At 46.2% G+C, this 24,019-nt stretch overlaps 2 protein-coding genes across 2 annotated transcripts; both read right to left on the reverse strand.

The window, feature by feature from the left end:
- Positions 1–431: 431 nt before the first annotated feature.
- LOC120898044 (glutaminyl-peptide cyclotransferase-like) lies at positions 432–3,414 on the reverse strand. Its single transcript, XM_040303374.1, has 3 exons — positions 2,804–3,414; positions 853–1,642; positions 432–781 (listed from the first exon to the last, which is right to left on the reverse strand). The coding sequence occupies exons 1-3, from the start codon at positions 2,882–2,884 to the stop codon at positions 594–596; spliced, it is 1,059 nt and encodes a 352-aa protein (XP_040159308.1). The 5' UTR covers positions 2,885–3,414; the 3' UTR covers positions 432–593.
- Positions 3,415–6,744: 3,330 nt separating this feature from the next.
- LOC120898040 (carcinine transporter) lies at positions 6,745–23,814 on the reverse strand. Its single transcript, XM_040303359.1, has 7 exons — positions 22,457–23,814; positions 14,592–14,826; positions 14,241–14,499; positions 9,198–9,390; positions 8,692–9,125; positions 8,253–8,601; positions 6,745–8,179 (listed from the first exon to the last, which is right to left on the reverse strand). Exons 1-7 carry the CDS (start codon positions 22,942–22,944, stop codon positions 7,975–7,977), a joined length of 2,163 nt encoding a protein of 720 aa, XP_040159293.1. The 5' UTR covers positions 22,945–23,814; the 3' UTR covers positions 6,745–7,974.
- Positions 23,815–24,019: the final 205 nt, after the last annotated feature.

The following is a 24,019-nucleotide window of genomic DNA, read 5'->3' on the forward strand; positions in this document are numbered from 1 at the left end:
CAACCCCTACTTAGATCGGACTTTTAGCAGGTCTACTAACGAGTCTTTGCCTCATTAACCCGTTCTCTGAGATTATGGTCTTCTCTAGATTTCAATTCCCGAATTACATCTCACCATTACACTATACGGGAGAATATCCTGAGTGATGTGTGTATAACTTAAAATGCTCATATGTTAGTGAAGTTCATTCGAGGACTATTTCTCCTTGCAAATTTGAGTAGTTCTCCGATAAATGAAGACGGCACGAAGATCTGGGGATAGGGAACGAATAAAGTATTTCATTTCGGATTGCAATTGATCAGTAAGATCGTCTGAAAAAGTCGTACACACAATTACTTTATTTAAAATTAAATAACCGTCGAAAGTTAAAATAATAACTGTTTTTCATTCATGAATGTTATCAAATGGTACGTAAACAAAGAAAACAGTGGTGCGACTTCATGCGCAGAATGCACACAATAGAAATCTGTGACTTTTTTTTTTAAATTCACATAAGGTGTAACCGTGTTAAGCAGTACACGCCAATAGACACGCTGAGATCAAATTCTTAGTATGTTCATGCGATGGCTGCAATAATTGCCACCGCAATCGTTTTACTGCAAGCAAGTCTGCACAGGGCGTCCATATTTGCTATTGCAGAACGTTAAATGCTCCAGTGTAAATATCCGCAACACGGCGTTGATGTTCTTGATAGTCGGTCGACTGAGGTTGGCTTCGTTGTCTTCCGGCTTGTGCCAATGTTTTGGGAATGGGACCGGAATTAAGTGTAGCACTGGAATATCTGGAGGAAAGGGGCAGTTATTTTGAATGTTTTAAAAAGCTCTGAAGAAGATCTGTAGAGTTTAAACTTACTTCTCTTCAAGAACGGCAGATGATCGTCCTCGATCCGATTGTACAGCGTTTGATCGAGAAACATGGGCCCACTCTTGGGATCCTTCACCAGCAGCTTATTCTCACGCAGGCTGTTTTCGATTTTGCTCAACCGCCGGTGGTAGTTACGTGTGTTGGGGAAGAAGTTGTAGAACTTGGGATCCTCACTGCCGATCAGATCGAGCAGGACGAGCAGCTGAACGCGATCAATCTCGCGCATCGATTTTCCCAGCGCTTTCGACACGTACGGTGCCGTGGTCCACTTGGTCGCCAAATGCTTCGAGCCGTACAGTGAATCCGTTGCGGACCACTTCCGGAACGCTTCCTCACCATCGAAGAACAGCAGCATCAGGCTGAGGTCCGTATTGTTGCGCAACAGCTTCAGCGCGGATTCGGTCGTTTTGGCCAGATTCAGCATCATCGCACAGGGAACGGCCGAATCGACCGCACCGACGAACGCGTGCTCGCGGAAGTATTTGCTATCGTAGTGACAGGCCAGGGCAAGGTATTTGTCGGCCGCCGGATTTAGCTTGGCCACGATGTTGGTAAACTTGAGCATGCCAAAGTGCGGTGCCTTCTGGTTGAACTCGTCCAGCTCGACGGTAAAACCGAGCGTTTTCAGCTCCTTGATGATGCTCCGCTTGACCTCGCTGTGTGTGGCAGTGCCAACGATTCGTGGCTTGAGGATGCTTTTGAGCATGCTGTCGAAGTGCGATTCGTTCGTACGGGTCGACACTATTCGCATCTGCTCGAGCGTAAGCTGGGCCGTGGTCTGTTAAGTAGAGAAAACGATGAGTTAGAGATAAAAAACAAAATAATTAGAAGAAAATTAGAGACAGGTCCACATTTAGCAAGAGTAAGTGATGCGGGGCTGCTCGTAGAATGTATTATAGACGGGAAACGTGCATGCATTTAATGGACAACTTGTTGCACCATAACAATATGGTACCGCTCGGTTGAAAGTACATTGAACTCGGCACTTGGTACATTCATGTGCCAAACAATTGGATGCAATGGGGGAGGGGTTTTGCATATTTTCGTTTGCATTCTATGCTAATCATTCGCTCAGCAGTAGGAAATTGCATCATGATTCTGCTTTCACTTGTGATAGAAAATTAAAATATTTATTACTTTAAAACACTAGAATGATCTATTTTAACCCTTATTTTGAAAAAATAAACTTTTAAAAGCTGTTAAAATATGAGACTGCAACTTGTTTTACTATTACTGCAAAAACAAGTCAAAAGGATCGATCCGGTTGCGAAGAGGAAGGACTGTTTTCATCCAATACAGTTAAAAGCATACCCTCCAGCAAAACAAAACCACCCCCAACGGGGAGCCTTAATGATAATGTATGCTCGTGCTGCTACGTGTGTGGGTGGGCTGCTGCACAAAAACGTTTGCGTATGTGCTTATCAGCTCCAGGCAAAAGCTTCACCGGTAATGTCCTTTTTTCTTGTGCGAAGCAAGTGAAAGCGAATAAAATGTATTCTGTAATATGATTAGTTTAAAGTGGCTTTAAACTACATTTTAAGCTTAAAAGGAGATTGTAAATTCTGTTCTATTTTATATTTTAAATATTTTATATAATCATAAGATACGAGATTGCGAGATTTAGCGTCATCGCTTTTCACCGCCATGTTCAAATTTGCCAAGAGACTTGGCCTGGCTTTTCATTTAGGATTAAACAATGTAAGGCTTCTGCCGTTTGTTAATTTAATCTAAACGGCAAAAGCCTCAGAATGTTGAAGTAGAAAAGTCTAGTAACAACAAAGCATTTCATTTTTATTGATAGCGGTCACAGTTGATTTCATCCGTTCGCATTAGCTACCATGTGTTGAAAGTGAAACGGATCTCATGGCACACTGTGAGCAACGGGGACGGGTTTGGCTGAAATCTCCCACCAAACAATAAATCGGCACACGATTCCTACCTGTTGCATTGGCAATACTGTGAAGGTCACTAGAAGGCAGGAAACGAATCGTAGACACCACATTCCGCTGCTGCTGAACATTGTTGCTGCTGTAGAAGTTTAATTCTTTAATCGTGTGTTTTTTTTTTCCTTCACAAACTGATAACAAGCCGGTTGTCTTAGAAGCTGCGTACGTAATCAAACACAAACAAGCACGCACAAACACGAATCACTCCAAGTCTAAGCTGCTCATGCCGTTGCGCAGTTTTGTGTCAAGTAAGTAAAACTTGCGAGCTAAACTTGCTAAAATGTATCACAGTTTACAGAATGGAATGGAGCTTTGCAAGCGACAGAAACTGTATATCATTATTACATGACGTAGCCGACGCACACAGGTTACAAAATCACGCACAAAACAACACACCACCCCACCACGATCGAGGTGCTCTACTGTGTGGCACGGAGTGAAAGTTACCCAACAACCGACCGAGCGCGATGACGTGCAAACGGTGAATGGTGAACACTACCGAACAGCACACTCACTGCTGCATGGTTTGGTCTGGCTCTGGGGGAACACCGAAAGACGCCACCCTGTTGTGTTCTCCCCACCATCACTGGCACTGGTGGGACAGTTTTTACGTCTTGCTCCATCGCTGTTGGGGGGTTAACAACGGTACGGACAGAGGGCTTGCCGGTGCGATGCATGTGAGGAATTTCCAGTCGCCTCACTAGACACAGCCTCCTTTGCATGAGTACAGTGGTGGACAATTTTTTCCATTTTCAAGGTGTGGGATTTAAAAATAATAATTGTAAACTGCACGATGAAATTCAGGTTTTTTTTTTTCATGCGATTTTGAAATATTTAACAAAACATCTATTTGGTTAACATCATTATAGATGATAATTTTGGCTGAATGTAACGTCTAATCCCGTTCTAGAAATTAATAATTTGATGCCGACTGTGCCTGGTTGCCCTGGAAACGCACTGTTGAATCATTAGGCACGTGGGCGCTCAACCATGCATTATCACATTTTAAGGACTACAAACTGATAACGAGAAGCGAGAGCGGCGAGAGCGTGACAAGTAAAAGTTCACTCCATTTGATGGAATGAAAGAGCATTCCAGTGGGCGAAGCACGGCGACGAAAGAAATTTTAGCAGCAGGCAGACGGGCTAAAAGGGAAAGAAGATATCGGAAATCAAGATGCCACTGTGGGTGGGTGAGCAGCAGTTGGTGGGGTATGCGAATGAGGGAGCAATGTGAGACACGATATCTGCGTCCTGAAATCGAACAAACAACAGCATCTGTATGGTAGATATCGCTGCGAAAAACTGGAGCAAGGACCGATAGTTTAGACACTGAGGAGCAACAGTGACGGCGAGAGTGATGAGCAAGGAGTGAGGGAAAAGCATGAAAGACGGATGTGGAAAACTGTCTTAAAGGACGGCTCAAGGATACAGGAGGGAGCATCATCAGGAGCAGGACCGGATTTGTGGCGGACAGCGTCGGGATGCTGTGGAATGTTTAAAGGAAGATGAGATGTTGTGGTCGTGCTTGTGATGGACGGCAATCGATGTTCGAAGGATGTTCCGTTTGCTCATTCCACTGATCTGGTTTCGGGCGCTGTTGGATGCCAATCATCTGCTAGGGATGCTTGCAAATGATGATGAGCCAGTGTCTATGTCGCATCGGCTGTAGGAAGGGTTCAATTACAGAATTGGTTAAATATTTATGAATGTAAAATGGTTCATAATGAACGTTAGGAAATCATTGACCGTTAATGTTAATTATATTTCTTTGTTTTTGCTTCCGTTTTGTTTTTCCGCACAGAATTTCTACCGAAGTTTTTGTTTTTGTGAGAGCCATATGTGGAGTAAAAACGTAAAAACACAATTATCAAATTATGGGTTGCGGTTTTTGATCGATTACGATTGGTTTCTGTGTGTTTCTATGGTGGTATCTTTATCGATATGGTTATTGATAATGGTAATGGCATTGCGGCTACGGTGGTTGATTTTTGCGTCCACTGCTTCCAAGTGTTTCGATCACTCGGCCACCCGCCGTCGTTCAGTAAATGAAATGTCAAATCCATTCCATTTTATTCATATTGCCTGTCACCACCATAAACATAAAAATTATTGGTATTTCGAAGAGTACAAATTTGTCCACAATTCTTGATGTTTCCCCCCTTTTCTGTCATTTTGTGTTCAAGCTCAGTTCAGACTATTTGCTATACTTTGCATCGAATAGTCTAAAAAAAGTCGCTTAAAATGTTTGAGAGCAACATTTGCATAAAACAATTACAAAGGCCTCGCTCCAGATGTGCACAGACTGGTACAAAATTCGGACATTCGACATTGCCATACAAAACCAAAAACATCCGAAAACAAAATTCCCTTTCTTCAACAAAAACCAACCAACCGGATGGGAACGCATGGGAACGCATGTGATGCCGGTTGAAATTTGTAAAACAAAAGACGCGTATGATAGTAACTGTACTCTGTACTCTTGCATTAATGGATCGGTGCAATTCCCGCCTCACTGGTGACGGCGAGCAATCCGTTATTTTGCAGTGCGACTTGTGTGCAACGATCTGTAAAGTAATTTAAATATGTTGTCCCCTTGCAGTATTTTTTTGAAAGTTTTTTTTCTCTAGAATGTTTGAATTCGCTAGTTCTTTTGTTCATGCATGTATAATGCATCACAGAGACCATGCTGAACTTAAAAATGATTCTCGCTCAGTATAAGAGTAATTAGACTTTCAGGATGAAAGAGATTCTCTTTCTAATCTGCTTGAGAATAATATTGATACTTTACCACATCATATTCCTTACATCTAATATTTTATATACAGGCGGTTCCCGAGATACACGGTACCTCTTATACGCGGATTCGGAGATATGCGGTTTTCTAAATTTGACAATTCTTTGAGCCAATTGTACTGATTTGACTCATCAATTGTAAATTGCCAAATAATTTCCGTTTTGATCGAATGTTAAAAACTATTTCAAAAGGTTTAAAACTGTTATATTCAGTCAGAATCATATCAAATAATTCATAAAGTGAATAAAACTGCCCCCTACTTGCAAAATTACACGAAAATTAGTGATATTTTGATTTTTAGCTGGAAATCACGAGATTCGACTTACGCGGAAATTCGAGATACGCGGTATTTTTGCGGCCGTTTTCAATCCCCATTAACCGTGTATCTCGGGGACCGCCTGTATCTTCTTGGCTTACAAATACTAGAACTCTTTTCGCGGTGACTCATGTACCTGTAACTTCGATAGTTCATTTAGTGCCAAAGGTTACTTACTTACTTACTTACTTACTTTAGTACTGTGAACTTTAGTATCGTAAAATTGTTGTTCTTGTACACTACTTAGATAATAAAGTTCATATGGATTTTGAAATTCTTTGTAATCCAGGACCCCCTTCAATATGATATTTGGAGTAATCTATTGAACTTGATTATTATTTATTGAACTTTGAATAATAAACTGTATGTACCAAGTTGATTGATCTAAAAGCTACCTAGTTAGGTGTTTCTTTCGAATGCATTGCTCATGTAATTTATGATTAAAAATAAATCAGTTTAGAAGATCGGTTAGATCATCGAGTAAAATTTAATGCTGAAAATACAAAATTTTCTCATTGATTTTGTGTGTTTTGTAAAGAGTCAGGTTAAAATGTTACTTAGCTTGTTGAAGCTTGTAGAAATTCATCATACAACTATTGGATCATTGGTGAATGTAATGATCTCGCGTTAGACGGACCTTTCCCGATTAACAATAATTTTACCCTTTCCTGTTATGAATGCTGTCTTTTAAATAGTATTATAATAACATTTTGATTTGCTTGTTATACCAATAACTCATAAAAAGGGATATTCGTTTTACTTTTGCAATAGTTTTGTGTTTGAACACCAATTTATAAAAAAAAACTAATAACACCAAATAAATGTTCTTTTTGCTTGAGTAATTGTATTTTCTTGATACGGTGAGATTACATTGGATAAATTACAACAATTTTAACCGTCACAACCATGTCTTCTCTCATCCCAAAAGTCCTCCGTATCACATAAAAAGCCGTCCCACTTTCGGTACGTGTCCTGCACACGCTTCGAACTGTTACGACTGTTTGGTAAGGATTAGGCGAATAAATAAAACTTTTCGTAACGTTGCAATATGCCTGCCTGTGTGTCTCGTTAGTACACTGTGCGCTCTTCTTCCTGCGCGTCTTTGCTTTTGCTGAATTGAAATCTCTTTTCCTTCCTTCCCTAATATATCCTAAGTCATCTGTTTCGCATGCCTTTTTGTGTAGCTACACTGCCTTACTATACGTCTACTGTCCTTGCGAATTCGGCAAGGATTAGTTTGCTGTTGGATCCAACAGCCTTACAACTAACCCATTTTCCATACCTGATGCTTCCCTAATATCCTGGATTAATCCTAACGTAAATCTGGCTCATAAATTAGCTTCAATTCCCTAGCGATAGTGAGTACTCCTATTCGTGTTAAATACAATAGCGTTCGCGAACTCGCTATACCAAAAAAAAGGGGAACTCGTAATACTTTTGCGTTTACTGAAACGGCTTCCTACCACCCCCGCTTACGCCGTATGGAGATGCTGCTGGGACGCGTTACACCATACGCTCCTAAGCACTGCACAAATCAGCAAACACATAGTTCTTCGATTATGCTGCCACTGTAGCTGCAGCTTCGAAGGATAATACTTTTCGATGCATCGATTTTGGCCACTCCGTTTGCTTTCTTATGGCGTTGTGCTTTTGCGTGAATTTTCGATATCCTGGTATTAGGAACTGTTGCACGCATTTCTACTTTGCCGCTCCTGGTCGCGTATGCGTCGGCATGCGGTGTTGTTTGTGCGCCTTTTCACCGGGCAGCACCTCCGTTCTCTAACCGATGACCCAGCGCGTAAAACTTAATTATGTCAAGTGTGTGTTACCTCTCTCTGAAAATCATCCGATACGGTTGACTAGAATTGTACCACAACGCACTGACGCTTTTAAAACAAAACACAAATTAAACTGAAGCAGAACAAAAAAATCCTACACATTTTAGAATGGAACCGTTGGTGCACGCTGCCCACAAACGGAGCGTATGCACTTTTCCGTGCACTTTCCGCTACCCGTGCTACCGATAGGACGGTAGCCGTTTGGAAGCGGGTTCTACACGCCGCCCGAAATCTGTTCCTCCTTGCATTGGGCCAGCGAGCGGACCGATACGCGCGAACGTATCGAACGGTTGAGCATGCTCGAACGCAGCTCACCACGGGTCGATGCCCGCAGGGACGCTCCGATCGAGGTCTTGGACGTGGCGCGGGTAAATCGCTCCACGGGCAGATCGTCGCAGATATCGTCGTCATCCACTTTCCTGCAAAGGGGAAAACAGACCAACATTAGCACTCCGCTTCTTGCGAGCAGCAGGCCGGCCAGGCAGTACTTACTTCGTGAGACAGGGGAAGTCCCAGATCTTTTGCCCTCGTCCGAATTCTTCACCATCGGCAAGAGTTTGCGGCAGGTCGTGTCCAAGTGTTTCGGGCAGCAGCAGGGACAGCAGTCCCCCGAAGATACCCAAAATGCCCAGCACTATCAGCGGCAGGGAGGGCGAGATGTTGGCCAGATAGACGACGAACGGTGCCACAATGCTCGCGACGTAGCCCATGATGTGGATGAACGCGACGCCCTGCGCCCGGACGACGGTCGGCAGCAGCTCGGCCGCGTACTGTAGCCCAATGTTGTACGAAATGTTCACACTGAAGCGTCCCAAAATCGCCAACGTTGCTGAGTAGGCACCTGAGGAGGGTAGGAGAAAAAGAGAGCATGGAGTTTAGGAATGGATCAGGGGGAACAAGTTTCGTGCTGCGAGAACGGCAGAACACTTACCCATCGGTACCATGGTGGCGAACAGACTGAACAACCCGCTGGCGACCATCGTGCCGCAGGCCAACCATCGCCGTCCCCAACGATCCAGCGTCAGAGTGAGGAAGGTATCGGCCGGCAGCTCGGTGGCGGCAGCGACCGTGAACGTGAAGAAGAGATCGAGTCCCAGCGAGCCGACGTTTCGCACGTGGCCATCGAACACGAGCGAGATGGCCATCCAGATGACGATCAGCAGGATGGTGATGTTGCGCAGCCGTGGCGTCTTGAACAGATCCAGTACGGAGTAGTTGCTATTAGCAGCCTCTTCCTCCTGAAGCCGCACGCAGCTGTCACTGAACTCCTGATACACCTTGGCATCGATCGTCTTCTTGTTGATCGTTTCAAACTTCTTCAGGATTCCGATGGCTTTGTCAATCTTACCCTGCGAAACGAGCCATCTAGAGGGGGGTGCGAAAGAGGGTGTTACATTAAAACCAAGCTCAGGGGAAAGGGAATAACGGTGTGCTTACCTTGCCGATTCCGGTACCACCAACGGGGTAAGGATGGCCAAAGCAAGCGGTGCCGATGTGACAATGGCGAACGTTTTCCAGTCTGCCAGATAGTACGCAATCCAGGGCAGTGCGCAGGAGGCGGTGGTGAAGAACAGTGCGATCGACATGTTGGCGACAAAGGTGCGCCATTTCGGGCCAACGTATTCCAGAACTGTAGCGGGAGATAAATGATATTGGAAAGTGTGTTATTTTAATTGCTGCTTGCAAAAGTTTGCCAACACATTTGCTAGATACGGAAATCCACGTAAAGCCTAATGAAATGCTCATTAGACTGTGACCTATAGCTGGCTAATAAAAGCTAGTGAACATTTCCTACTGATATTTGCTCTGGCTGACAAATTTAATCATCGACATTTATGACAAACTGAGCACATGAAATATTCATAGGACGGCTTCGCACAGTTGATCGTTTAAAAAGCAGCGTATGATTGATGCAGGGCAACAGGTGTAACCTGTTTAACTCTGTGGAACCACATCTGGACAAATGAATATCCATCATCCATCCGCCCGAGGGAGGAACACTGCATTACTATCAGCGAAGGCGTTACTAATCTCGCAACTCTCTTTGCCGCCAGCAACAGTCGTCGTTGTTTAGCATTTTTAGTGTCAAACACCTCCTCCTCAGCGTTTGCTGCTGCTGTTGCTGCTAGAGGGTTGTCTTGGCTCTACGGTCACGCCATGCCGCCCTCCAGTTCCCTCGTAGTTGGCGTGGGCAGTAGTGATTGTGTTACAGGGTTTCCCACGATTTATTGGTCAGTTCCCATGATTTATTGGTGCGTTCCCACGATTTTTTGGTCGTATCCTATAGATTTTTGGTTCGTTCCCATATTTTATTGGTATTTTCCAATTGGATATCAATACAATTGGACCAACAAATTCTGGGAAACGACCAAAAAATCGTGGGAACGCACCAAAAAAATATGGGAACCCACCAAAAATTGATGGGAACCAACCAATAAATCGTGGGAAACCCTGTAAGGAAATGCGGGTGCTATTTTGCACACTTGCACCACACGCACTGCTCCATCAATTAACATGTTTATTTATTCTGTCACATCATTCGTTCGAAGGTCGAACTTGTGATTTGTACGGATCGGCTTTTTTGTTGCCTTTTTTTACACTCAAATGTCCATTCAGTGTTAATAACTCGAACCGACGGACGAATGCATTACGATTCGGTGTAAACGGGACCTGCGGGGGACTTACGAAGTGTTTACTTCGAATGGGTGGCTGAGGGTGGGTAGTGATGATGCCCAGACGGTATGCTAATTGGAGCAAGAACAACACCATTAGAATTAGTAACCAGCACAGTGGCGCTAGCGGGAGGGTGAGACAGTGGGGATTATGCATATACGGTCATCCGGAACTGCACACCTGTTGCTGATGGATAGTAGTGGATCATCACGATAATAACTAGTTATGGCATTCCACGTACTCGGTGTATTGGAGCTAGACATTGTAATTCCCAACCCGGGGACGGGTTGGTGTTTAATAATCATGGAGCTGGTTTTATGTTAAATTGCCAATTCGAACGCACGTTTGTAACTGAGGCAGCAAATTATGGATGTCAGGCTGTGGCACTGTTGCCTAGCGGCAATATTTACAAATGACCTCAATCAACAACAGCGTACTGGTTGTGCACAGTTTGACATCGCGAATGAGACTGATGATTGGAACTCTGCTGCAAAGATGCGGTCGGATATGGATCTTGGAGCCAACGGCTTGTGGATCCTGTGCAACAGGCAGTGTACGCAACGAGTGCTATAAATTGAGCACTGGATCCTAATACCCATTAGCGTGGCAGGCAGTGAGAGGCATGACAAGGACATTCGTTCGCTCCCTGCTGTGTAGACGATCTTGATCAATAATGACACCATTAACGGAGTACACGCAAAATCGCTCTAGAATGGAACACAAATTTACGACAAATTCTGTCGAGCCTTCGTTCTGATTTTATCGTCCCTGTGAACCCCGTCCGAAGGTGTGTCGCACTGTAACGGAGGAGACCACAGCACATTAAACTATGCGGAACATTCTGTTTGAATTTCTTTTTCGTTTTTGCAACCGGCCCAGCACCCTTCCATCCATTTATCATAAATTAGAATGGTCCTTCGCGTTGAACGTTCGCCAAGCTGGTCGTTGCGGGATGTTCTTTGTCTTTCACTTCGGAGCTGTCGGAGTGTACGTTTGTTTGGTGGCCTTCGGGCGGGGAGCAAGAATTTAACTGTCAGCTGCAGCATATCGCAACAGTTTCATATAACATGTTGGTATTTCACCTCCCCTTGATAGTGAACCGAATAGTAGGATCTTTCAAGAATTGGACTACACCGGTGCCACCGCCGAGGTGCCAGACGAGGTGTGTGTCTGTGTGAGAGAGGCATAATAGTGAAAGGAAAATGGATGGAGGAGAAAAACGCGAAACATTTAAATGACCATTAAGTGGCCGAAAATCACCTCTCCAGGTATATGAGGGCGCCTCAATCGAAGAAGCTAGGCTTGGAAGTACTTTATGAGCATCCACGTCTCCTATGTGTTAAGCTCGCTCACAGTTTTGCACTTGGCTCACGCTGGAGGCTACTGGTTGGAGTTGTCCACACACACACACACACATGGCCATCAAGCGTGGACGGCCTTGAACGGATCCGAAACGGCGGCACTGGTGGTGGTTTGAGTGTTTTAAAAAATTCGCGGTCACCGCAACATTCACATTCGAAAATGGAGCGGAAATCATAAAACCGGAACGAAAATCAGCTTCTTGTGTGCAGGAGCTCTAGCACAATGGTGCTGGAAAAACTTCGCTGATCGAAACCAGTGATCGTTGTATGAGGTGAGCGAACTATACATTTTGAACAAGTTATTGATCAATGAGAGGGATCTGTGGGCCCTTTACATCACGGGAAGCCTTTCCGTGCCCCAAGGGGCTCCATAAAGCAAGCCGACCAGTAGAGTCTTAATGAATGAAGTCACCATGTTTGGTGGTTTGTGACCTTCACTTTGATCCCCGCTTCAGAAGGAAATCACTTTTCGGAGCCCGAAAAGCCTGAGCGCAAACTTGCTAGCCGATGGCCTTGCCAGATGGTAAGTTGCACGGCGTTGACATTCCTTAACTGGGCCATATGTAACCGTTGTCTGAACGTACTTGAACTTGGTGCACGGTGCTAGGTTAGTGACCGCAGCCCGTGTTGACGTGTGCGTTCGGAGAGACATGCCGGAGCCAAAACACTTGGAAGAGGTCGAAGTTGCTGGTCGCATAAGCACCGGAAATCGACCAACCCGCAAGGTCTAGATCTCGTCTACAGCAATGTATGAAACGTGGTAGAGAGGCTGAATCAAGTGGTGAGGTTAATAAGGACATCATAAACTGATCCAGCGTAGCGATTATACAATCGTGACTATTACGTTGCGAGCGTAACTTCCATTGATCGACAGTAACAGGCCCACAGATTCTGTCAAGAACTATTCGCAGCTCATATGGGAGGCTTCATAAAAAAAGCTTCATGAGAATGCATTTTGTTGGACCCATTCTAGGCATTGTAATTATCGTCACCTTATCTCTCGCCGTACGATGAAGTCATACGCATTTAAACACGACGCCATGGAACCTTTCGCAAATAAAAGTGTTTTGCACATTGCATTTTCTTTGTGTTCTCACTCGGACGAATTGCGAACAGAGCGAACGGAAGGGCCTGTCGTGCAGTTATAATCGTCGCATAAAATCTTTTTTTTTTTATTCTCGTTCATTACCATCATTAACGGTCTGGCGGTAGAGAACGTTGCCTACGGTAAAATATTAACTCAATTTGTCGGTTTAACGGTGACCTTTGATTGTTGCTTGCCGTTATCATAAATCCGGCCAGTTGGTGTGAAAATCCCCCAACCTAGGCTGGAGACACGAAAAATAGCCCTTCTAATTGCACATGGAGTATGCATTAAACAACCCGTTTAAAAAGCGACAAAACGGTTGAGAGAATATTTATTACTTGCTGGTGGTCAAATAGCTGGGTGCACCTGCGCACGGAAGGCAGCAATAAGTTTCCCGTCCCGACTTCACAAATGGTCTATTAGGTTATCGTTACGTTTAAGCTAAACGGATTGTCTGCCGGTGCTGAATTTATCACCCACATTCATTAGCAATTCCACGCGATCGTAATGCCGGCCAGCAGCAGCAGCAGCATTACAATCAAAAACCATGCACGATTTTGATCTCTTATCGGACGATTGCAGTAGTGTTAAATTACTAACCTGTGGTGTAATTAATTGCTCAACAGCACGATCGGTACCGGCCAACCGACAAGTGATCGAGATGGAATCGGGTTAAGTACACGCTGCCGAACGCATTCTGTGACACGATTAACTTATGTAGTTACGGTTATCGCTTATCTGTGGTGGGCTTGATCTAATCGAATGAACGTGCTGTAGCACGTGCTAAGTGTGCTAATTGGTGCGAGTTGTTGAGGTTCCTTTGGGTATCTTAATGAAATCGCGACATTTTGTGCTCTCGTGCTACTTGTAGTAAGAGTTACATTCTTCATGAACTATGTGGGTAACCGATGCCACATTACCTAGTCTATATTTGTATGCATTCTAGCACCAAGCACCGATAGAAGGCTTGTAGTACACGGCACCATAAATCCTTCCCATTCCAAGGCAATCACCTTCGCTCACCAACCTGCTGCCCGAGGAATCGAGCGGTGCGGATGAGCCTTTGGTGGGGTTTGCTGGCTGGGGAAGGCATTAAATACGTTTAATAAGGTCGCATCAATGGTGCAAACTGTGCATGCATGTGCCGGCCACTGTCAGTCATTCTCACACGCGACCATGCGTTGGTTTGCGAATGAAGGGTTAGAATTAGTTCGGACAGCAAAAACCCCATTTGTCTGTCTCTGGTTCTAGGCAAGGATTGTGTGTATTAGAATTGTATCTGGGCCATCACATGTGGCTTATAAATTGAAATTATAAGCATATAAAATGATAAATGTGTGTTCGGATGTAAGTCCTTACCTAAAATGTACATCATGGTGAAGCAGTTGTCGAAGGCAAATCCGACCAGAAACCGGCACAAGCTGAACTGCCAGAAGTTGCCGACGAATGCGGTAGCGACACCGGCCGCAAAGCCGATGAGATTGCACCCGGCTAGGGCGGGAATGCGCCCGTAGCGATCCGCAATCCAGCCGAACAGCAGGCCACCGACGATCGCGCCCAGGAAGAAGATGGACTGAGCCAACGTCGGCAGATAGGCATGATCGCAGACCCATTCGAACTGTGTGCAACGAAAGAAAGATCCCATTAATAAGTTCACACTACTGGAAAAGGCGGATTCCATTGTCGCCCGCTTTCCGCTCGTTTACTTACATCCGTTGCTGCGGTTTGATACGGTACGTCCGTAAAGTTGTACTCCCAGCCGTGCCGGCAGGGTTGCGTCGGCCAGGACGGATCCGCTTTGCGTATGTTGTTGGCGAGCACCTCGGTGAAGTTAACGGCATACATCGTACACTTGCTGTAGCTGATCGGTGGGCTTCCATCGCCGACCACACCAGCGTCCAGCTCCGCTCCGTACGACTCGTCCACGGGAATGGCTAATGCTCGTCTGGAGTTGAAAGGGAAAGAGGCAAAGGAAAGGCAAGTTGTTAACAAACAAGGATGGCTATCGTTGGACGGGGAATTACTCTGCTCACGTTTACAGCCACCAGTCACACAATCTTGTTGTCGTTGTGGTGGCTGGTGGCAGTTTCTATGTGTACACGATAGTTAGGCATTGAGGATCAGCAACCTCCATTCGTGCGAAGATGAAGATCATGTGAAAAATAAGGTAAAAAAACAGAATCGTTCGCTTCTTCTAGCACACTGATGAGCAGTCCAGCAGACACGGAACAAAGAAAAAGGCGATCGTTTGCTATGCTTGTGCATCCTTGAGATGCTACGAAAGTCATTGCTCCTACTAGGTACCCGAGCTGGCTCCCGGGATTTGGTTTCCCTTCACTCGCGAGCCCAGCCAATGAACCGTTGAGGTGGTTCCAGGAGATAATTGGAATGAGCAGGAATGAGAGTTATCTCTGGCACGTGTGTGTGTGTTGAAGCTAATATTTGTTGCTTTTGCAAATCGGTACAAGATTTATTATTAGAACACAACAGCAAAACAACAGACGCTGCTGTCAAGAATCGATGAGAAGGCAAAAACACAAATGATAGTAATTTGATCCTTTCTGGCTATCGTGGTTCTTGTTTGGTTGTTTTTTTTTTTTCATGTCAGACCCTATGTGCTGTTGCAAATTCCATTTCGATTGATTATTTTTCACGATCTACAGCGAGTAGCTTGTTGTTAGCTTCAGAGTTACGATCTGGCAGCCCAAAGGCCTCCACCTCCCCTGAAACCACCGTAGAATCAATTTCGAATCAACCACCGTTTCGTCGGCAAAGGGGCCAAGTTCCGTTTTACCACGACTTCTTGCAGTGCGAAGGCAAACAGTGGAATTGAACTGTAAGCCCAGTACCCGGAAGTTCAAACTGGCGGAACTGGCGCAGCAGGACCCAGGGCAACCGAGAAACCATTAGAGAGCGCCTCCTTCAGCTAACCACCAAACCGCCCGGTCAGATGGATTGCTTATTGAGGTTATAAAGTAGCTGCGGGTTTTGGGTTGGTTAGCAACAACGGGCGTTTATTAGCGTCGGATAATTAATGTCTCCGTGTCGCTCATTTGACTGCAGAGCTAAAAAGGCTATTATTTATGAAAACCCGTACAGACCTGGTCGCGAAGCAAAAGCTGTAAAAAAAGGTGCCGCGGAATGTGCGAGAATACTGTAAGCCGTTAAACAGGTTTAGCAACACAATGACTCTGTTTGTGTTTTTTTGGCAACTTTTGGCTAATCCTTCATTGCTGGAGTTAAGAGGAAGACATTCGGAACGGGCAAAGGAAGTCAGGAAGTCCGTCATGACAAATGTATTTTGCTGAAAGTTAAGATTGACAGGGCAGCATAAATTAAAGGCATGGTCCTCTCTCAATTAACCAGTTTTTATAGTCTCAGCTCAGATATCTGGTTCTAGAAGTGAAAAAAAAACCTGATTGTCAAATTATCTAAATTCGTGACTAAAGATCGCCTATAGCAAACAAATGCGGGCCCGTGATTATTGAAAAAAGTTATCAATATTTACTCCAATGCCCCTCTCGCTAGCTGTCAAGATCATGTACAGAATCGTGATCGTGTTCAAGATATGATCCTCTATACGGCGTCCCAAAAACGCCAAACACCTGTCTGCGTAGTTTGACCAAACCATTCTTCAATCGCCCTTAATCAAGAACTCATTGACACATTGTAGACGGAAATTGAATTAAACAATAACTTCTGCTGAAGTCTACTAGTTCTGGACCATGGACACCGCACTTCCGAAGACAAACGATTCGTTTCACGCGAAAGACAAACCGTTCTACCGGCCTGTGTGTGTGTGTTCTCTTGTTTTCTTGCCACGGCACCCGGACGCGGAGACGCACGTCTAAGAGGAATGAATTTTTTAATCGAATTTCAAGGTTTATTAAACAACAGCATCGGCCAGCGAACGCACCACAGCCAGCGGAACAGCATTGAAAGGGAAGCCCTTTTTCACGGCTATGGTCAAACCATTAGGCAGGTGGTAGTTGGTTGCGGTCAGCGTTGTTTTGCTGTTGTTGTTGCTCTGTGGCTCTATTTCCGCATCTGTATTGCGTGCGTTTTTGTCCAGCGTGTTCTGGCGCGTTGTGTTCCTTTGTAAGCGGAAGGAGAAGTGAGGTGAGTTGAGCGTTTAGACTTTTTTCACCCCTATCTTAGCTAATTAAGGTGCACGCTTCTATTTAGGAGCGTGGTATCATAGAACAATTCTTTCGACACCTTGCGATATGTCAATGCAGTCTGCTAGACTTGAATCATTTATCACCCACAGCGGCAAAGGTGGACCAGATCTACCAGATTATCCGCCTTGACGGGGGGTTATCGATTGTTTCAATTGTGTGTCTGTTTGCGCTTTTTCGTTTCAAGGGATTCAAGCGATTTGCATGATTTCGGACAACTTTTTTGGAAGCTGTCCAATGTCGCGATGACGCGTTTGTCCGCGACCGGCACCTCTCAAGCGGTTTTATATTGCCAAAAACACTTCCCCACCCGCCGCACACGATGACTTGTTTGGTGACAGGCATTAAAAAAACACCTTCAATTTGCGACTGGGTGGCGTTTTTTTTCTCTCGGTTGTGTGTGTCTGAAGTTGTTTTGTTTAAGTTTCGTTTGGGGTGGGTCGGGTGTTGTCTCTCCCTTAGCGCGATCCTTTCGCTGTTGACGATATTTATGCCAACAGCATGAATATCCGATTGAATTACGACAGTTCTAGAAATTCCATCCAGTTGACATCAGTTTTGAATAAAGTCGAAGCCAAAACAAACAATTTTAATGTTTGGTTTTATGTTGATCGAATAAAACAATCAATAAACATGTCTGTTTCTGCATTTGCCATAAATTATACTAATTTACATTCTCCCTGTACATAACAGATGGAAAGTAAACTAATCTTCCTTCTCAGAAGCTTCCCGTTTGCCAAAAGGCTTTGAAGGAGACACATCCATTGGCTGACCTCGGGATGTTGAAGCAACTCACGAACTTCACGAATCTAAACCATCATCTCACCCGTCTATCAATCAAGTGCAAGGGTGCGCTCCTTCCACGCGTGTGTCCTTTGCAAATCAACTTGGGCACGATTTTGTTGCTTCTGACGCAAGCCAACCATCCCGGATGTTTCCTGCGGACGGATCCTGCAATTGTACCACATCATGGGGCTGGCACGACGGTTTAGCAATGACGTCAGTGCGTCATAAAAGCCGTAACGGAACGGACATATAAAGGATTGGTTTGTTTTTTGAACACGTAATACCCCGCGTGGTACACAGCGGACGAAAACAAAAAAGTTACGTAGTTACGGAGGCGCGATATTGCATCGCACATTGACAGCACATATGGTTACCATCGATCGAAACGATCCTTCCGTACCTTTACCGCTCTACTACCAATTTCGGTCGTTCTGCTTCCTGTCTTCATTTCCGGGACGAGCGCCGGGGTTGACGTACGAAATGGGGCTTCCCCATTCCTTATCTAGATTGCTACTGGTGGTGCCCCGATTAATGGATCTCCCGCTTGGATGGGTTTGGTGTTCTGTATTACGGCATCGCCGCATCGGACGGGTGGTTGTCAAACCGTTTTTAAAAGACACAATTTGGAACCACTTCCTAGCGGCAGCAGCAGTGATAGAGAGCCATTCGCCCCAAATACCCTTTACCACGTGACCGACCATGACACTTGGTGTGGGGCCGCGCTAGATAAATAGGTCGTTGGACAACGCTTGAACTTCCTAGTGTGGTGCGGAATTCCATGAACAACACAGACACACACACACGTTATGTCACACCCAATGTGTAACACATGTTTGATTACAGTAAATTGCCCCTTCTCCTCCTCACCAATACCAGGTGGGGTCGCCCGGTAGAAGTAGTTCTAGAGGTAGGTTTGTGCCTGCACTTGGCTTGACTTACTCACCTCGGACTTTCACTCGAGTGTAGCTGGGGTATAGCCCTCTCCCCTCGCACCGTGAGCTTAAGTGTGGCGCGTGGCATGACCCTCAAAGCAAACACACACACACACACACACATATACACCTGACAATGGTCCGGATTTCCACGCGCGGTGTGGCCGGTTTTTCTACTCCATAAAAAAAACATACAACACAGCGCCAAAGCGCCACGAGCACGCGCCAATGCAATGCGCGGCAAGTTCTGCACATTGCCAACATTCACGTGTGCTGCTGCATGGGAGGAGGAGTGCTGCCACTGTGCAGCACAGCTTAATTGCAGTACCCTCAAGGCCCCTCTGCGGGGGGGGGGGGGGGAGGAGGGCATACGTCAAGAGCCGTTCTCAATTTTTGTAGCCGTATTCTACCCGATCACTACAAGCTCATCCGTTTTCATCACGAGGCGCGGTTGGTGCGCTCGGGCGGCGTGCGCAAGCCGCAAGACGCCCGGTGCAACCATGTGTGCTAACAACAATGGCCGAAGGCGGAGGCCCACTGCCCATGTTTGCGCTGCAACATAAACTCAATTAATGCAGCTGCGGTGGCGTTCGATTGCTTGCAAGGATTAGGCCTGAATTGTAGATCAGAACAACTCGATTAGCTTGCCAATATCATGTGTGTGTGGACCGTTTTTCGTTAAGGACTCTTGATGTTTCTTCTTGCCAGTAGCAGTGCACAAGTGCACTTGGTACTTGTACACCGTCCACAGGCTCATCACGACATGTGCCAAAAGTCCTTGAATGTTTTCAGCATTTCCAGTGCAATTTCACAATAAAGCGTGTACTGTTACTGCACACAGTGCAAGGGGATTTCCAATACTGCCTCCCCGAAACCCGTCGTCATCGTTGGTGCTACTTGCGCCGTGTGCCGTTGCGAAATGTCTATTTCACAACGAGCATAGATAAATGAGGCCATCTTGTTTGCTGGTGGGGACCGGCGGCGGCCCCCTTCTGTGTGTGCACTGCTTCACCGCCAGCACTAGCAGCGAACGTGTTTTGACACGGGAGTAGTGGTCAGCATGAGCTTAAGCATTTTTACCTATATAGCACGATAGTATCATGCAACCTGCTAACGGGGCGGCGGCATTCGATTACTCACGATCGATCACACACCAGCTCGCCCACCCCGTTCCGGCCTTAACCTGGGCGTGCGGTATTTCAATCAAAACTGCGCACGCAATTCGCGCTTTGAGTTCTTGGAAGGAGGAGGTTGATTAGCCTCTCGCACAGAAGGAAAACACCTTTTTTCTGCACATTATGCGCACCTGTCAGAGCGCACACGATGCACTGAGACGTCCGAGAGGCCCATTTTGACCTTAAAAAAGCTGACACCTACCAGAACAACAGTCCCCGCTCGATCTGAAGGAAAAATGTAGAGCCGAGATGATTCGACACTTATCGGAGGCACAAAAGGTGGAAGCGCGCTTTTCTGTTTGAAATCGGCTCAAACCTTGACGGGAATGGCAAGTGGGGTGTGCGTTGTCCGGCTGCTTATTTCCCGCACTCGGACGCGGAGTAGTGCGTCTTTGAACTTCAATTTCTGCTGCAGGCTTAATTGGCGTGATCCGTTGCGATTTTTTGCCACATTGGGTCGCAAGCACACAGTTTGTCGCAAAGCTAAGCAAGCCAGCAAGTAGGCAGGCAGACACACGGTAGCTGGTTGCGCAGGTTTGGCTACGCGGGGAAAACACGTTTGCCGGTCGCGCAAGGTGCGTTACCTCGAATTTGGGTCAAGTTGAAGTTGAAACTTTTCGAATAGGTGCATCGCGCGTGCTTTGGAGATTGGTGGCGCTCTTTTTTTGCTATGGCCGTTTAATGCGTTTGTTTGGAAGTGGATGAGCTTCGTGGATCAATCGATCAGTAATTGATCGCACACAACAATAACCACACTCACACACGCCGGGAGGGTGTCGATAGAGCGACCGATGGACCGGCAATTAAGCGAGATGGCTCGAGAGCGCAAAATTAAACGATCGAACCACGCAGCTCAAATGAAGCATACCAGTGGAAACTTGGCATGGCCAAGCAGATTGCGTAAAGAGGGTATGATTTTGGAAGCTAGAAGCGTACTCACAAAACAATTGCGAATAATTATGGGCTCATCTGCCCATACATATTGACACTTCAGGGTCAATGTGGCCGTTTGGCTGTTGCAACCAGTTGACGTTATTCGAGCAAAGTTACACTGAAAATAGAAGCTTTTTGCTGGTGGCAGAAAGCATGACAAACATGCTGTACCATGTCACGGCGGGTTACACAAATACAAATCGCTTGAACGAGCGATCCAAAAACTTTTATGCACGGGCTGCAGCTATTTGTAAGTACACGTCCATAACACGCCGCTTTACGTACGTTGTACTTTGTGCCGTTTGTGCATTGCAAACGTCAATGGCACAAGCTCTGCCTCAATGATTTGTAGTAAACGCGATGCTACTAATGCGCGAAGCAAAGCAAAGCAAAAAAAAAGGAAGTGTCTGAGATCCGGCATGTGTGGTGTACCGCGCACAGTGCACTTAGCGGCCGCCAGCTACGGAATCAATGCACCCCGTTTGTGCAGCATTGCAACGCGGAGGGAGGTTTTTTCTATTGCAACACACACACACACACACACACACGATGAGTGCATTTAATTCTTGAAAGAAAATGCTACATTTAATAGACCTTGCTTTGGCGCTGAATGAGGAAGTAAATTGTGTGCAGGGGTTTTGTGCTTCTCGTCTGCGGTCGAGCGTAATGCACCAGTGCACTGAGTCATGCTTGCAGGTCGCAGCAGTACACGGAAGGCAGCGTGATCTTTAGGCTGGAATTTCACACCGCCAACCGCAAGATCAATGTAGAGTGCGGCCATGCAGTGTGAACTTGCAAGTACATCCAGCCGAAAAGGCACAAGTCACAAAGGTAATCTGTGTCCAAACTGTATGCCACAGCCTGTGCACAGTTATCCTTCGGTCGATCGAAATCAATAGAAAGCGTTTTTTGTTGTTTGTTTTTTAATATTTCCCACCAACATGCAACGACACACCATATGGCAACAGGTGATCGTGATGCATCGCTGTGTTTTTGTATGTGTTTCGTTTAAGAGAAAAAAAACGGCTGTAGAAGAAAACCCCAAACACATCGTCAAAAAAACCTTGACAGAGCCATTGCTGCTGCTTCTCTACCGTCGATCACAATCCGCGCCAACGACCGCGGTGAACAAATCTTCACCTCACCAACGACAATAGAGTGTCCGTGTGTGTGTGTATGTATGGCCACGCTCTAGCGGGCTTAGTTCAAAGACGCTTCGACGCTATGGTCAAAACACAACGGACGAGGCAGGCGCATCATATGCGGACACCTTGCCGCGATCGCGTACTTAGAGGGCACCGTCGTATGCACAACCTTACATGTGGGTGTGCTGGCTGTGACGACACGACGTCCGAACCACGATTAGTGCTTAAAGTTCACTTACACACACTCAAAAGAGTGCTTAAAACCCTCGATCGGGGGACGATTGAGCCATGGAACTCATCGAACCAAAGAACCATCGTGATGGCGTAGCATGATACTAACCAAGGCAACCACTACTAACTACGTACTCTAATACTACTACTACTACTACCACTGCTACTCACAAACACACGCTAAAGCACACGTACCTTTCTTCCACGGACAGGTGCTGCAGTTCCGGCACGTAGCACCAGTGCTCCTCCGGCACGAGGGTGATGAAAATTTGCGAAAAGTACACGAACGCCACAAAGAACGCGAACGGTATCATCAGCAGGAACAGTATCTTCTGATATCGGCCAAACTCGCCCACGTGTGGCAGCAGATCGTCAAAGTCTACGACCGGTTTCTCGGCTACTGCTGCCCCCGTGCTGGCGCCATTGGTGGCCACCATCACGACACCATGCTGGTTGCTGTTCTTTGTCTCCTTGCGCAGCTCGTCCTCGTGATTATCCTTGCCGGGCTGCTTCTCCGCCGCCTGGGCACAGTCGCTCACGAAGCCATTGTTGATGAAGGCGTTCAGCTTCAGGTTAGCGCTTAGATTGCTCAGGCTGGCACTGTTGTTTAGGCTCGGCTCGTTCAGCTCCCGCTCGTCGCCGACGTGCACGACCGGAATGCTTTCCTCTGGTTTGGGCGTCATTTTGTTTTGAAGAGGTTTTTTCAACACGTGTGTATATCCTGGTGCTATGTGTGCACTGGTATAGTGTTTTAGAGTAGTTTCGTTTTCGTCTTCACTTTGAAGTGCGCTTTAGTTTTGGTGCAAAATCACACACACATACACATTTACACACACTTGCATGCGAAGGATATACACTCACTTTGCGGAAGAACTATAGAGGCAACGGGACACACACACACATACACTGGGGTTGTCCGCGTTTGCTCACACTTTCTCGAATCTTTTACTGTTGTTGCATATTTTACTCGATTCCTTCCGGGTACGGCTATTTTGCAGAACCGCAACAATATACAGGCACACTTTTCGTGGTACTTCACTCCTGGTCACTGGTTACACGATCTTTTTTTTTTTTGCTACTACTAACCTATCCAGTACGGTGTTTGCGCGCGCTAAACATCCGTAAGCGACAGGGGTCGTAAAAAACAAAAAAAAATCGCGATCTATCTTTTATGTTTCTTGTTCTGAACCACGCAAGTGCGCTGCTTTTAAGCGGCCTCACTCAGCTTCAAGCAGCTTCAGCTCGACCGGGTAGTGTGCGGATCGGACGTTTAATTGAGTCCGGTTCGATGCCGCACCGAGGATATATAGGGCTATTAGCGGACCCGTTGCGGAGAGCCGAGATCTCTGAGCTGAGAGCAAACAGATTTTGTCGCTGCTACTGCTACCACTGTCGCTGCTGCTGCTGCTACAGGTGCGTGAGAGACGGTGTGACACACTCGCAGATCGCTCGATCTCTCGGGCTCCGTCTAGACGGCCCGATCCCGCTCCGAAGGATACGCGCTTTTCCGAGATCGAGGTGCTCCGTCTCCGTCTGGCCGCAGTAGAACGCAGATCCACACAGGGGCACACACAGGTACTGTACACCGCTTGCCACCAGTGCGTAGACTCTTCTGTCTGGGGCTCTGGCCAGTGGTGCTGAGCTTACCTTACCTGCGGTACGTGTACACAGGTAGCTGAGCCATTCTTCTATCGCACCCCGTTTGTTAGGTGGCTTTATTCGTGCACGTGAGTGTGTATGCGTTTATGGTACACCTTC

Source organism: Anopheles arabiensis, chromosome 2 (assembly GCF_016920715.1).
Source record: "Anopheles arabiensis isolate DONGOLA chromosome 2, AaraD3, whole genome shotgun sequence".
NCBI lineage: Eukaryota > Metazoa > Arthropoda > Insecta > Diptera > Culicidae > Anopheles > Anopheles arabiensis.